This window comes from Hyla sarda, chromosome 4 (genome assembly GCF_029499605.1).
Source record: "Hyla sarda isolate aHylSar1 chromosome 4, aHylSar1.hap1, whole genome shotgun sequence".
NCBI classification, from domain to species: Eukaryota; Metazoa; Chordata; class Amphibia; order Anura; family Hylidae; genus Hyla; species Hyla sarda.
Genome location: NC_079192.1, coordinates 384,852,879 through 384,868,861, shown reverse-complemented (window position 1 = coordinate 384,868,861; position 15,983 = coordinate 384,852,879). Strand labels below are relative to the sequence as shown.

The 15,983-nt window shown below is 41.7% G+C and overlaps 1 protein-coding gene across 3 annotated transcripts in view; it reads left to right on the top strand.

Moving 5' to 3' along the window:
• Positions 1–15,983, top strand: part of DELE1 (DAP3 binding cell death enhancer 1) — a 72,600-nt gene that overhangs the window by 44,799 nt on the left and 11,818 nt on the right. For all 3 annotated transcript variants that reach the window (XM_056517030.1, XM_056517033.1, XM_056517032.1), the window contains 2 exons: positions 395–540; positions 6,692–6,838. In XM_056517030.1, the coding sequence (XP_056373005.1) occupies positions 395–540; positions 6,692–6,838 (293 nt within the window). The remainder of the gene's footprint in view (positions 1–394; positions 541–6,691; positions 6,839–15,983) is intronic.

The window sequence follows — 15,983 nt, the reverse complement described above, 5'->3', positions numbered from 1 at the left end:
CATGTGAGTAGTACCCTGATGGGGACAGCGCTGGGCTTGGCTAATAATTAATTGGGGAGGGGGGGGGGCAGAACAGTGCTTGCAGGTCACATAGGATTAGTTCCCCGATGTTGGGACAGCGCAGCGCTAGGCTGATTATTCATTCATTCCCAAGGGGGAGGGGCCAATCCGGTATTGCGGTGTGGGTTAAAATTCATATCGTGCAGCACAAAAATTTCTGTATTCGGTATGTACCAGTATACCGCCCAGCACTAATCCTTTATATTAGAAAGGATATTGGGTACACTAGATGGGCCAAATGTTTCTTATCTATCGACACATTCTATGTTTATTGTAAATAATAAAAAATGCAGTTAATGTCACATCAGATGATCCGTTTTATCTTTCCCTGCAGGTATCATCAGTGCACGGGACAGCGGGGACTACAGAACTGCCTTCCGCTTCTTCAGGGAGTCTGCAGAGGCTGGGTACAGCAAGGCTCAGTACAACACAGCTGTATTGTATGAGAAAGGGAAAGGTGTCGCCAAAGACATGGCAAAAGTACGTGCCATTATGTGGCTCTGAGTATTGCTTATTGTAGTTCAGAGTAAAGCTAATGCATTACAATCCCTTGCTTAAAGGATTATCACAATGGGTTTTTCCAATTCTTGTGGAGTCATTCTACTACGTTTAGCTCATGTAAGCTATAAACATTGGAGAAACATTAGCACAGTTCTGCACTCTAAAGCCCTTGAATAGCTGTTCTTGCCTTTATTGCACTAGAAAACTTTCATACTGACCACTAAAGAGAGAAGCTGTAACATCTTGGGCTAAGTTCAGCTGTTATGCTCCAACCTGTTCGTTCTGGGTCCATTCAGAGCAGCAAAAAAAAAAGAAGCCGAACTGACCCCTAACGGGTCGGAGCACAACTGACGCCAATGTATCCCATTGACTGGATTGGGATCAGTCAGGGATTCAGTATTTTACAGGAGTTAAAGGGGTACTCTGGTGGAAAACAAATCAACTGGTGCCAGAAAGTTAAACACATTTGTAAATTACTTCTATTAAAAAATCTTTATCCTTCCAGTACTTATTAGCTGCTGAATACTACAGAGAAACTTGTGAAGTTCTTTCCAGTCTGACAACAGTGCTCTCTGCTGACACCTCTGTCCGTGTCAGGAACTGTCCAGATTAGAAGCAATTCCCCATAGCAAACCTCTCCTGCTCTGGACAGTTCCTGACACGGACAGAGGTGTCAGCAGAGAGTACTGTGGTCAGACTGGAAAGAACTTCACAAATTTCTCTGTAGTATATAGCAGCTGATAAGTATTGGAAGGATTAAGATTTTTAAATAGAAGTAATTTACAAATCTGTTTAGCTTTCTGGCACCAGTTGATTTGAAGAAAAAAAAAATTCCAGCGGAGTTCCCCTTTAAGCGGAGAAAAAAAAATAGGACATGCAGTATTTTTTTTTCCCGCCCGTCCTTCCGATATACTGGCCAACGGAGCTTCCTTTACCGGAGTACATTGGTCATGTGAACAAACCCTTAGCTGTAGGTTATTTATTTAGTGCCAACCCATTCTGCTTTGAGGGATGCTGGTTCTCTATGAGGAGATAGAACCGTGTATGTACAACACAAGTAGAGAAACACAGCCGCACATCCACCATTTGTATTTTGATCTACTTACTTCTCAGCATAATTTTAAAAACGAACAGGTTATTAGTATACATTTTGATCAAAAAGTACAAGCCTGTACTGTGTATGCAGTCTAAGGCCTCGTTCACATTATGGAGAATCCACACGGACTATCTGCTGGGAATTCCACTGCACTGAATTTCCTCAATGTGAACGAACCCTTACGAAGTAGCCAATTAGCTGACCCTCTGGTGCCACCTATAGGTAGGTACGCTGTACATTAATGTCTGACCTATGAAAGAGCCTTAAAATATAACAAATGGGGAAATTTGGCCAAACAAGGTTATTCTTCTGAAGAAGTGGTCTCCAAACTGCAAACCTCCAGCTATGGCAAAACTACAAATGCCAGCATGCCCGGAACAGGTACTATGTAATTTTGCAACATCTGGAGGTCCACAGTTTGGTCACCTTCGTTCTAATTGAAGAGACCTCCATTTGGGGATTGTTGCCACTCTTCATATGCATTTGACAGCATTCTGGGAGGTGCTGATTCTTGCTCAGGAGATCCAGCTGGTGTATGGAGTCTTCCTTGGGGGAAAAAGTATGACTTTTAATCCAGCACTGTACTGACCGCGGGGCAGGAACCCCAAAACAGCTGTCTACAACAAGTTATATTCCAGAAAGATCACTTGTGGGCCAGTTATTGATGTATATGGTAGCTACTTCCAGCAGGTGGCAGTGGAGAGGCAGGATTATTCCATCTGCAGGAAATTTATATGAACACAGTCTATACCAGTGGTCTTCAACCTGCGGACCTCCAGATGTTGCCAAACTACAACTCCCAGCATGCCCGGACAGCCGTTGGCTGTCCGGGCATGCTGGGAGTTGTAGTTTTGCAACATCTGGAGGTCCGCAGGTTGAAGACCACTGGTCTATACAGTCTATACAGGGAATGTACTGACACCAATCCCTATGGGACACCATCAATTTTCTTCTCACACACATTGGGGTCAGTTTCAAAGAAAGTCAGAAAACCTATCAGTATTTGAAGTTTGCTCCTTTTCTAGGGGTGATTGTGGTCTGGCCGCACAGCGCAGAACAGTCACTGGTGGCACAGACCGCTAACGACCATTAAAAAAGTGCAAAATTAAACAAACCTGCACCCCCAAAAAGTGCTGATCAGTCATAAATCACTGATCAGCAATCAGGGCAGTCTGCACACAGGGTATGGTCCGGCCACACATCGAAGAACAGTCACTGGTGGCACGGGCCGTATACGCCCCCCCCCCCCCCCCCAAAAAAAAACCACCCGTAAAAGTAAAAAAAAAAAGCACTACACCTACACCACACTACGGAGTGAAATAAATGGAGATAATGTTATACATTTACTAAAATGGCCCGAAGACTTTTTTTTGCCTAAAGACCGCCAATGAGGAGAAGAGGAAGACCCCACATATCTCCCTCCTCTCCCTCGTCATCATACAGTGATGGTTACATTTTTGAGGGGTGTAGTTTCCTAAATGGTGTCACATGTGGGGGTTTCCACTGTCTGGGGGGCTTTCTAAATGCATCATGGCCCCTGACTTCTATTCCAGCCAAATTATCCAAAAGCCCAATGTCGCTCCTCCCCTTCTAAGCCCTGCCATTCACCTGCACAGCACATTATGTCCACATATGGGGTATTTCCATACTCGGGAGAAATTGGGTTACAAATTTTGGGGGGGCTTTTTCTCCCTTTAACCCTAAAAAATTGGCATTACACCAGCATTTTTTTCACAGGCCTCTGTTCTAAAATTGTGTCAAACACCTGTGGGTTGTAAATGCTCACTGCACTCCTGATTACATTCTTTTAGGAGTGTAGTTTCCAAAATGGTGTCACATGGGGGTTTCCACTGTTTGGGTACCATGGGGGCTTTGTAAATGTGACATGGCCCCCCAAAACTATTCCAGCCAAATTCTTTATCCAAAAGCCAAATGGTGCTCCTTCTCTTCTGAGCCCTGCCATGTGCCCGTTCAAAATTCAGTAACACATTTTGGGGGGCTTTTTCTCCTATTAACCATTGTGAAAATAAAAAAAAATGGGGTTACACCAGCATTTTAGTCCAAAAATGTTTATTTTTTTAATTTTCAAGGGCCACTTTTTCCAAAATTGTGCCAAACACCTGTGGAGTGTAAATGCTCCTTGAGGGATGTAGTTTCCAAAATGGTGTCACATGTAGGGGGTTTCTGCTGTTCTAGCACCATTGGGGGTTTGTAAATGCGACATGGCCTCCAAAAACTATTCCAGCAAAATTCTCTCTCCAAAAGCCTAATGGCGCTCTCCCTTCTTAGCTTCACCATGCTTTATGTCCACATATGAGGTATTTCCATGCTAGGGAGATATTGGTTTACAAATCTTGAGGCGCTTTTTCTCCTTTTACCCCTTGTAAATATGAAAAATTTGGGGCTACAATAACATGTTAGATGGAAAATGGAGATTTTAAATTTTCACCTCCATTTTGCTGCTATTCCTGTGAAACACCTAAAGGGTTAACAAACTTGCTAAATGTCTTTTAGAATATTTTAAGGGTTCAGTATTTATAATGGGTCATTTATATGGGATTTCTAACATGAAGGCCCCTCAAATCCACTTCAAACTGAACTGGTCCCTGAAAAATGCTAATTTAAAAAAAAAAATTCATGACATTTTGGAATTTTTCACAAAAAATCAATCAAAGTAGCAATGAAAATGTACCACTATCATAAAGAAGAATATGTAAAAAAAAAAAAACTGTCTCAAAATCTGAATTAAAAAGTAAAAGCATCTCAGAGCTATAAATGCATAGTGACACAGGTCAGATTTGTAAAATGTGACTTTTTCCCTAAGGCCAAAATGGGCTGAGTCCTTAAAAAACTCTCAACCTTTATATGTTTTTAATAGATGGCTCTATTCTGTTCCCTGTCTTAAAGGGGTAGCCCAGTGGTAAAAAAAACTTATCTCCTATCCTAATGAGGGCGAAAAGTGTTTTTCATGTGTTACCTCATTAGCTTCAGGATTCGGTCCCAGGTAGCACTAATCCAGCATATTCAATGCTACACAAAATGTGCTGCGTATTCTCTTGTCTCTTATGTTGTCTCCACACACATTGGCCCCAGATTTACTAAAACTGTCTTAAAAGGGGTATTCCAATTTTTATGTTTGACTATGCTACAGGGGCTGTAATATTAGTGTAGTGCATAAGTGTCTGTACCTTTGTTTGATGGTAGTCTCGCAATTCTTCTGTGATTTTCACCCCAATATTTATTTTTAACAGCATACAAAATTACTCAGGTCTCAGGTTTTCCCAGGTTGCAGTGAAGCCGAGACATGATATCACTAGTCAGGTGTGCAAAAAAGGTAGCCTCTCCTGCTTCAATGGGTGGAGGGACCACTGGGTGATAGAGAGATCTGTCATGACCGACTGGGGAACAGGGAGAGTGAGCCCTAAACTGACCCTAAAACATCTCTCCCTGCCTACTTGCCCATCCATCCTAAACAATGCAGTGCAGTGGCTAAAAACACATAATATACATAGTCGGTCACAAACCAGAACAGAAAACTACTAGACAACCAGATAGACCAGACAGAATACAAATACTAACAGGGCAGAATATAAAGTCACAAACAAAGCAGAATATAGTGAATTAACAAACAGTTCATAAACCGGATATCAGATAAACAGCAGAAATGATAAAATGAACAAGACTAGGCATGATATGAGTATACAGCAAAATCCAGGAGATGAAGGGGATAAACAGAAGAACTGAGAGCCAAAACACTAAACTGAACAGGTAACATAGGACACTGTTCACAAACAGGTACAAGTACAAAGGACAAAGATCCAACCAAACAGGATATAAATGTAGGACACTGTTCACACTGGAACACAGAACATACAAACTGGACTCCCCACTCCACTATAGGAGTAGCCATTAAAATAAATCCAAATAGACTACTGGCCAGCGGCACAGTCCACCATGTGGTCAGGATGCTAGCCCAGTAGGAAACGGAAAAATATAATACATGAAACACTAGACAAAAACCGGATGAGTCTGAATAGACTCCAGGATACCAAACAGGAATTTAACATACAGGGCACATGTAACAAGCAAGACTCAGACATAGTGTGAACAGATACATAACAGAAAGGATATACAAATCCTAAAACCGACAAATGTAACACAGACTAAAATCTACAAAGAACAAGACTATTTAACCAAGGCTAAAACTCAGATAATGTCACAAGATGCAACCTCAAGCAGACATGGCAGTGTGCACAATAACCAGCCCCAGAATGCAGGAGAACTCTGGCTAAATAACAAGTTCTCATTCGTTCAGAGCATTAACTATTCCCTATCCAGGTAGAATAGAAAACTGCTCTGAACAAACTAATGTGTGAATACACACCTTAACACAAAAATACAAAAAAACAAATAAACGGACATTACCAGATCATTCTGCAACTAATTGTATTTTTGGAACAGCTGGAGGCACCCTGGTTAGAAAACACTGGTCTTTTCAATGGAATGCAGCTCATTTGTGTTTCAGTGGGTGGGGTGGCTGATGTGTGGGAGGGAGGAAAGTGACCTCACACTCACAAACAAGGAACTCTGGGATTTGTAGTTTGCGAGAACCAACTCCAACAGGAAATACCCAGTTCACAAAAAGATTTCCTCAACATTATGGTAATCTCACAGCATAGCCATTTGGCTCCAAGACAAGCGCAGATCCTTCCTAAGCATATCCATTACTGTCTGCCAGGTATGTACTAAAATCACCTTATGGTGGAGAACCCCTTTATTTCCTGGACAGTGCAAACTTAGACAGACAGCCTTCAAATGTGCCAGATTTATAAAAGTGTATCAGGCTGATGGATAGCGGTGTAGGTGTTGTGGTGCTTTTTACAGGGCAATATATTTAACAATTTTCTGGATAAATACCGATATGTTTGTAGATGTTATAATTGTGATATATGTAGGTGTTCTCTGAGAAGCTGCAATTTTTTTTGCTGCAGGTATTGCTTTCCATTTAGCTGATTTTCTTTGATTTTCCTACAGGCTGCAGAGTTGTATCATTTAGCTGCCGAAGGAGGTCATCAGCAAGCCAAATATCGCTATGCCCGGTATCTGCTTAATGCCAAACCTGAAGACACCCAGTCAGCTGTAACTATGCTGCAAGAAGCTGCTCAAGCTGGGGTAAAAGAGGTGGGTTTTAGGTTGATGTGGTCTAAAGGTCTCCAAGAGATAGTCCTCAACTGATATTGAAGAAGAGCCATGGATTGACAAGACTACCCACGTGGGTTGTAAGAGCAGCATATAACGTTGCCTCTGCATTCAGCAACCCTGTAAGAGCAATACTGCCTGTACAGAGTGATGAAAGGCATGCAGAGAAGATGTGTTATATATACTCTCTGCAAGTCTACGGGAAACCATGAGATGTTGGGCTATTACCATTAAATCACTCTTAGCAGTAAATATAGATCATTAAACAGTAAGACCCCCACACCAACTATAGACTTTATAGACTTGTTTGATGCAAAAACATTTTACATCCATCCTCGCCTCAATCTGCTTTTGCAAAAGAAACATATTCTGCATGTAGATGGGACCACAGCATTTTGTCCTGGTTTTGAATGGCAGCAAAGTGCAGCCCTTGGACTGTTCTGTACAACCTTTATTAAGTAGGAGAAGGGCCTAAATGGGGGGGGGGGGGGGGGTGAGGCAGGGTGAGTCACTTCTTGAGGTGAAATCTGCAAGGAAAATCTCATGAAGTCAGTGGGACTTCCTCTTTTAATTCTGTGCCAAATAAGTGCCAACACATGGTAATATAGTAAACTTGATCATACTATGCATATATTAATAAAAAAAACATTACCAAATTTATATTTATATATATATGACATTTTTATTATTTTATTTTTATTTATTTATTATTAATAAATATATATATTCACCCCCCCCCCAAAAAAAGTGAGGTAACAGGTATTCTTAATTTTTGGAATGTATTTGGGCAGTCTGTGGGGAATAATTTGTTTAAATCTGGATTTTTAGAATGTTTGACAGCGAAATGTCTCGACATGCTGTGTAGCCAATTTTAACCCCTTCCCGCTATTGGACGTATGCATACGTCCAGGCGAATTACACGTTCGCGCAAATGGACGTATGAATACGTCCAAGCGATCTCCTGCTCTGCCGCGGGCAGCGCAGGAGATCGCGGGTGGGACTCAGCTGTCAATCACAGCCTGAGTCCCACCGCAGCTGCCGGGGCCGCGATCGCGCCGGTCCCGGCAGCATTAACCCCATAGATGCCATGATCAGTTCTGATCACGGCATCTACGGTGTTTGCAGGGGGAGCGCTCTTCCCCCTGCCCATCAATCGCGGCGCCGCGATAAAATAAGGGGGATCGGGGGTGTCCAAGACACCCTCGATCCCCCTTGAAGAGATAGGAGTGAGGTGGCAGGGTTGCCACCCCTCCTATCCCTGCTATTGATCGGCGGAGCGGCCGACCAATAGCAGACTGGGGGCGGAGGGGTTAAAGTTCGGTACCCCCCGCTATGCCCACCCATCGGTGTCCGGGCACAGCGGGGGGAACCGTGTAATAGCGGTGGCAGCGGCGGTCACTTACCCGGCGGCGGCTGTGATCACGGCGGCGGTGGAGGTGAGTATGACGCCGCGTGTCCAGAGTCTGTTGCCTAGCAACATCTGCAGGGCGACAGTTTAGAGAGTGGTCTCTAAACTGTCGCCCTCCAGATGTTGCAAAACTACAACTCCCACCATGCCTTGACAGCTGTTTGCTGTGTTGGCATGCTGGGAGTTGTAGTTTTGCGAGATTTAGAGGGGTTCAGGCTGGAGATCACTGACAGTGGTCTCTAAACTGTAGCCCTCCAGATATTACAAAACTACAACTCCCAGCATGCCCAGACAGCAGTTTGCTGTCTTAGCATGCTGAGATTTGTAGTTTTGCAACATCTGGAGGGCCACAGTTTAGAGACCACTGTCAGTGATCTCCAGCCTGAACCCCTCTAAATCTTGCAAAACTACAACTCCCAGCATTCAGGAACAGCAAATGGCTGTCTCGGCATGCTGGGAGTTGTACTTGCGTGCCTCCAGCTGTTGCATAACTACATCTCCCAGCATTCCCTTTGGCAATCAGTACATGCTGAGAGTTGTAGTTCTGCAACAGCTGGAGGCACACTGTTTGGGAAATACCGAGTTAGGTAATAGGTTCTATTACCTAACTCAGTATTTTCCAACCAGTGTGCCTCCAGCTGTTGCAAAACTACAACTCCCAGCATGCACGTTCTGTCAGTGCATGCTGGGAGTTGTAGTTTTGCCCCCCCTCCCCCCCCCCCCCCCCCCTCCCATGTGGATGTACAGGTTACATTCACACTGGCGGCGGATTACAGCGAGTTCCCTGCTTCAAGTTTGAGCTGCAGCCGCAGCTCAAACTCCTAGCGGGAGACTCAGTGTAATCCGCCGTCAGTGTGAATGTAACCTAAAAACACTACACTACACTAACATAAAATAAAGAGTAAAACACTACATATACACACGTACACTGCCCCCCCACCACCACCACCCCTTCCCCCCCAATAAAAATGAAAAACGTATCCTACAGCAGTGTTTCCAAAACGGAGCCTCCAGCTGTTGCAAAACAAAAGCTCCCAGCATTTCCGGACAGCCATTGACTGTCCAAGCATGCTGGGAGTTTAGCAACAGCTGGAGGCACCCTGTTTGAGAATCACTGGTGTAGAATACCCCTATGTCCACCCCTATGCAAATCCCTAATTTAGGCCTCAAATGCACATGGCGCTCTCTCACTTCGGAGCCCTGGCGTATTTCAAGGCAACAGTTTAGGGCCACATATGGGGTATTTGTGTACTCGGGAGAAATTCCCTAACAAATTTTGGGGGGCTTTTTCTCCTTTTACCCCTTATGAAAAGGTAAAGTTGGGGTCTACACCAGCATGTTAGTGTAAAAAAAAAAACATTTTTGTACACTAACATACTGGTGTTGCCCCATACTTTAAAATTTCACAAGCGGTAAAAGAAAAAAAGCCTCCAAAATTTGTAACGCAATTTCTCCTGAGGACGGAGATACCCCAAATGTGGGCGCAAAGTGTTCTGGGGACGCACAACAAGGCTCAGAAGGGAGAGTGCACCATGTAAATTTGAGGTCTAAATTGGTGATTTGCACAGGGGTGGCTGATTTTACAGCGGTTCTGACATAAGTGCAAAACAATAAATACCCACATGTGACCCCATTTTGGAAACTACACCCCTCACGGAATGTAACAAGGGGTACATTAAGCATTTACACCCCACAGGTGTCTGACAGATCTTTGAAACAGGGGTCTGTGAAAATGAAAAATAAAATTTTTAATTTGCACAGCCCACTGTTCCAAAGATCCGTCAAATGCCAGTGGGGTGTAAATTCTCCCTGCACCCCTTATTACCTTCCATGAGGGGTGTAGTTTTAAAAATGGGTTCTATGGAGAGAAAGATAGAGCAGAGCTCCTCATAGGGCAATACGTTTGGAACAATGTAAATATGTATAAGGTGAGGCAGTCAAACAAGTAAGTAGTCTCGCTCACCTTGTACTGTTGTGTATATAGACACAACAGCAATAAGCGCGTGGTTCAAAGTAATGGTGGAGCAGCTTCCTGGAATCGGCAGCAGGTGAAACCTGTCCGAGGTATATGATGCAAGTACTGGTGCTAGGCAAGAAAAGTACCAGGTTCTATAGCGCAATCCACCACTCAGGCAACTTCTTGGGATAAAAGGTTCGATTTATTTAGCCAAAAACATAACGCGTTGCGAAGGTTTAGACCCTCTTCATCAGATGTACAGGCAATGTATGACCATGGTTAAACAGAGCAGGTTTAAATGCAAGACAAGGGCGCCAAAAAACCACTAGGCTCCGCCCCCTAGTGGGCGTGGAGACTGACTTGCATACATAGAGTCAAGCTAAGTTAAAAGATACTTCAAAATAGCATTCAATCATGCTACGGTAAAGTCTATACAATAAATACTATATATAGTTTAAAAAGGACTGGTTATAAGGTACGTAGGGGATAACAGTGTGTGTCTGTCGGCGTTCAGCTTTCATTAGCGGAACCGCCGGCAGTGTGCGCATGCGCGAACTCGGGAAGTTAATAATGATGACGGAAACCTAGTAGCAAAATGTAGCGGCACGGCATGTGTGCCGCTGGTACATTGTGTCAGCTTATGGGGAATGAGTGGGCTGCGGGGCACCACCCGAAAACACCGTAAATGATGGAATGGATTATATTAAGATAAAATGGAATAGAGGAAATGTATGAATGAATGATGATGGGGCCAATGTGGAGCTGCACCCATACATATATATATATACATTTACACATAGAACATAGGCACTACATAAGTATAGTGTGCAAGATAGTCAGCATATGTGATCAGTATAAGCCAGCATCACATGTGTCAGCCTATATAGTTAACAATGCATTGTCAGCATATATAATAGGATTAAGGTGAAGTGGAGGGATAATTTGAATGTATATGATAGTATAAAAGGAACATAATAAAATATATATGTTACATGGTATACAGGGAGAGAAAAAAAAATTAAATAGAAAAAAACCAACAAATAAATTAAATACAAATATGTTCGTATTATTATAATAAATATGTTAAAAATACCATTAAATTGAGAAAGAATACCATAGTGTGGGTACTGGAGGATGGAGGATAATATAAATGATAGGACTCCTAACGGATGATATCCATTACTTCGTTCAGTCCATTGGGTATTAAAGAATTTAATTTATATATCCAAAATGATTCTCTCCGTTGTAGTTTTTCAAACCTATTGTATGTATCCTCTGGGATGTGTTCTAAAATGGTTAAGGAAAAAGCTGAAAATTCCTTATTGTGGTATTGTGTTGCGTGTCTAGAGACGCTGTGTTTGATAAATCCTTTATGTACGTTGGATCTGTGTTTGTTCATACGTAGTCGCAACTGTTGAATAGTGCGACCTACGTATTGTAGTTTGCAGTCACATTCTAATAGATATATCACATGGGTTGTAGAGCAGTCCATCCTAGTTTTAATAAGAAAAGATTCCCTGGTGGAGCTGCAAAGGAAATCTTTTTTACCGTTGGTGATGTTTGCACAGCATTTGCATGTTGTCTTATAACATTTGTAATTTCCCGGGGTGAGATGGTTAGTTTTGCGTTTGTTAATGGATTCTTCTTTTAGACGACTAGGTGCTAGTATATTCTTCAACGTTTGGGCGCGTCTATAAGTAATAGAAGGTTGATTGGAAATATCGTTTTTCAGGAGGGGGTCTTGTAATAAAATGTTCCAATGTTTATTCAAGATACTGCGAATGCTGTTGTGTGATGCGCAGTAGGTCGTGATAAAGTTATTTTTGAAATAGGCCCTAGAACAACCGTGAAGAAGACACCCACCATAGTGAATAACCATCCCATTGAAGCAAACCAAGACACTTTCAAAAATAACTTTATCACGACCTACTGCGCATCACACAACAGCATTCGCAGTATCTTGAATAAACATTGGAACATTTTATTACAAGACCCCCTCCTGAAAAACGATATTTCCAATCAACCTTCTATTACTTATAGACACGCCCAAACGTTGAAGAATATACTAGCACCTAGTCGTCTAAAAGAAGAATCCATTATCAAACGCAAAACTAACCATCTCACCCCGGGAAATTACAAATGTTTTAAGACAACATGCAAATGCTGTGCAAACATCACCAACGGTAAAAAAGATTTCCTTTGCAGCTCCACCAGGGAATCTTTTCCTATTAAAACTAGGATGGACTGCTCTACAACCCATGTGATATATCTATTAGAATGCGACTGCAAACTACAATACGTAGGTCGCACTATTCAACAGTTGCGACTACGTATGGACAAACACAGATCCAACGTACATAAAGGATTTATCAAACACAGCGTCTCTAGACACGCAACACAATACCACAATAAGGAATTTTCAGCTTTTTCCTTAACCATTTTAGAACACATCCCAGAGGATACATACAATAGGTTTGAAAAACTACAACGGAGAGAATCATTTTGGATATATAAATTAAATTCTTTAATACCCAATGGACTGAACGAAGTAATGGATATCATCCGTTAGGAGTCCTATCATTTATATTATCCTCCATCCTCCAGTACCCACACTATGGTATTCTTTCTCAATTTAATGGTATTTTTAACATATTTATTATAATAATACGAACATATTTGTATTTAATTTATTTGTTATTTGTTGGTTTTTTTCTATTTAATTTTTTTTTCTCTCCCTGTATACCATGTAACATATATATTTTATTATGTTCCTTTTATACTATCATATACATTCAAATTATCCCTCCACTTCACCTTAATCCTATTATATATGCTGACAATGCATTGTTAACTATATAGGCTGACACATGTGATGCTGGCTTATGCTGATCACATATGCTGACTATCTTGCACACTATACTTATGTAGTGCCTATGTTCTATGTGTAAATGTATATATATATATATGTATGGGTGCAGCTCCACATTGGCCCCATCATCATTCATTCATACATTTCCTCTATTCCATTTTATCTTAATATAATCCATTCCATCATTTACGGTGTTTTCGGGTGGTGCCCCGCAGCCCACTCATTCCCCATAAGCTGACACAATGTACCAGCGGCACACATGCCGTGCCGCTACATTTTGCTACTAGGTTTCCGTCATCATTATTAACTTCCCGAGTTTGCGCATGCGCACACTGCCGGCGGTTCCGCTAATGAAAGCTGAACGCCGACAGACACACACTGTTATCCCCTACGTACCTTATAACCAGTCCTTTTTAAACTATATATAGTATTTATTGTATAGACTTTACCGTAGCATGATTGAATGCTATTTTGAAGTATCTTTTAACTTAGCTTGACTCTATGTATGCAAGTCAGTCTCCACGCCCACTAGGGGGCGGAGCCTAGTGGTTTTTTGGCGCCCTTGTCTTGCATTTAAACCTGCTCTGTTTAACCATGGTCATACATTGCCTGTACATCTGATGAAGAGGGTCTAAACCTTCGCAACGCGTTATGTTTTTGGCTAAATAAATCGAACCTTTTATCCCAAGAAGTTGCCTGAGTGGTGGATTGCGCTATAGAACCTGGTACTTTTCCTGCCTAGCACCAGTACTTGCATCGTTTTAAAAATGGGGTCACATGTGGGGGGGTCCACTGTTCTGGCACCACGGGGGGCTTTGGAAATGCACATGGCCAAATTCTCTCTCCAAAAGCTCAATGATGCTCCTTCTCTTCTGAGCATTGTAGTTCGCCCCCAGTGCACTTCACGTCCACTTATTGGGTATTTCCATACTCAGAAGAGATGGGGTTACAAATTTTGGGGGGTATTTTCTGCTATTATCCCTTGTAAAAATGTAAAATTTGGGGGAAAACAAGCATTTTAGTGTAAAAAAATTTTTTTTTTTTTTACATATGCAAAAGTCGTGAAACACCTGTGGGGTATTAAGGTTCACTTTACCCCTTGTTACGTTCCCCAAGGGGTCTAGTTTCCAAAATGGTATGCCATGTGGTTTTTTTTTTCTGTCCTGGCACCATAGGTGCTTCCTAAATGCGGCATGCCCCCAGAGCAAAATTTGCTTCCAAAAAGCCAAATGTGACTCCTTCTCTTCTGAGACCTGTAGTGCGCCAGCAGAGCACTTTTCATCCCCATATTGGGTGTTTTCTGAATCGGGAGAAATTGGGCTTCAAATTTTGGGGGGTATTTTCTGCTATTACCTTTTTTAAAAATGTAAAATTTTTGCTAAACCAAGCATTTTTGGTAAAAAAAAAATTTTTTTTTTTACATATGCAAAAGTCGTGAAACACCTGTGGGGTATTAAGGTTCACTTTATCCCTTGTTACGTTCCTCAAGGAGTCTAGTTTCCAAAATGGTATGCCATGTCGTGTTTTTTTGCTGTCCTGGCACCATAGGGGCTTCCTAAATGCGACATGCCCCCCGAGCAAAATTTGCTCTCAAAAAGCCAAATATGACTCCTTCTCTTCTGAGCATTGTAGTTCGCCCGTAATGCACTTCAGGTCAACTTATGGGGTACCTCCATACTCAGAAGAGATGGGGTTACAAATTTTGGGGGGTATTTTCTGCTATTAACCCTTGCAAAAATGTGAAATTTGGGGGGAAACACCCATTTTAGTGAAAATTTTTTTTTTTTTTTTTTACATATGCAAAAGTCATGAAATACCTGTGGGGTATTAAGGCTCACTTAATTCCTTGTTACGTTCCTCAAGGGGTCTAGTTTCCAAAATGGTATGCCATGTTTTTTTTTTTGCTGTTTTGGCACCATAGGGGCTTCCTAAATGCAACATGCCCCCAAAAAACCATTTCAGAAAAACGTACTCTCCAAAATCCCCTTGTCGCTCCTTCGCTTCTGAGCCCTCTACTGCGCCCGCCGAACAATTTACATAGACATATGAGGTATGTGCTTACTCGAGAGAAATTGGGCTACAAATTCAAGTATACATTTTATCCTTTTACCCCTTGTAAAAATTCAAAAATTGGGTCTACAAGAACATGCAAGTGTAAAAAATGAAGATTTTGAATTTTCTCCTTCACTTTGCTGCTTTTCCTGTGAAACACCTAAAGGGTTAAAACGCTTACTGAATGTCATTTTGAATACTTTGGTGGGTGTAGTTTTTATAATGGGGTCTTTTATGGGGTATTTCTAATATGAAGACCCTTCAAATCCACTTCAAACCTGAACTGGTCCATGAAAAATAGCGAGTTTGAAAATTTTGTGAAAAATTGTAAAATTGCTGCTGAACTTTGAAGCCCTCTGGTGTCTTCCAAAAGTAAAAACTCATAAATTTTATGATGAAAATATAAAGTAGACCTATTGTATATGTGAATCCAAAAAAAAATAATATTTGGAATATCCATTTTCCTTACAAACAGAGAGCTTCAAAGTTAGAAAAATGCAAAATTTTCAATTTTTTCATCAAATTTTGGGATTTTTCACCAAGAAAGGATGCAAGTTACCACAAAAATTTACCACTATGTTAAAGTAGAATATGTCACGAAAAAACTATCTCGGAATCAGATTGATAAGTAAAAGCATTCCAGAGTTATTAATGTTTAAAGTGACAGTGGTCAGATGTGCAAAAAAGGGCTGCGTCCTAGAGGTGAAAATGGGCTGTGTCCTTAAGGGGTTAATATTAGAAATGTTTTTGTTTATGCTGGACTTGACTGTCTGAACAGTGCAACCCATGTATTGACATTTGCTGGACAATTGATAGTCCGCAAAGCTGCTATTGCAGCTGT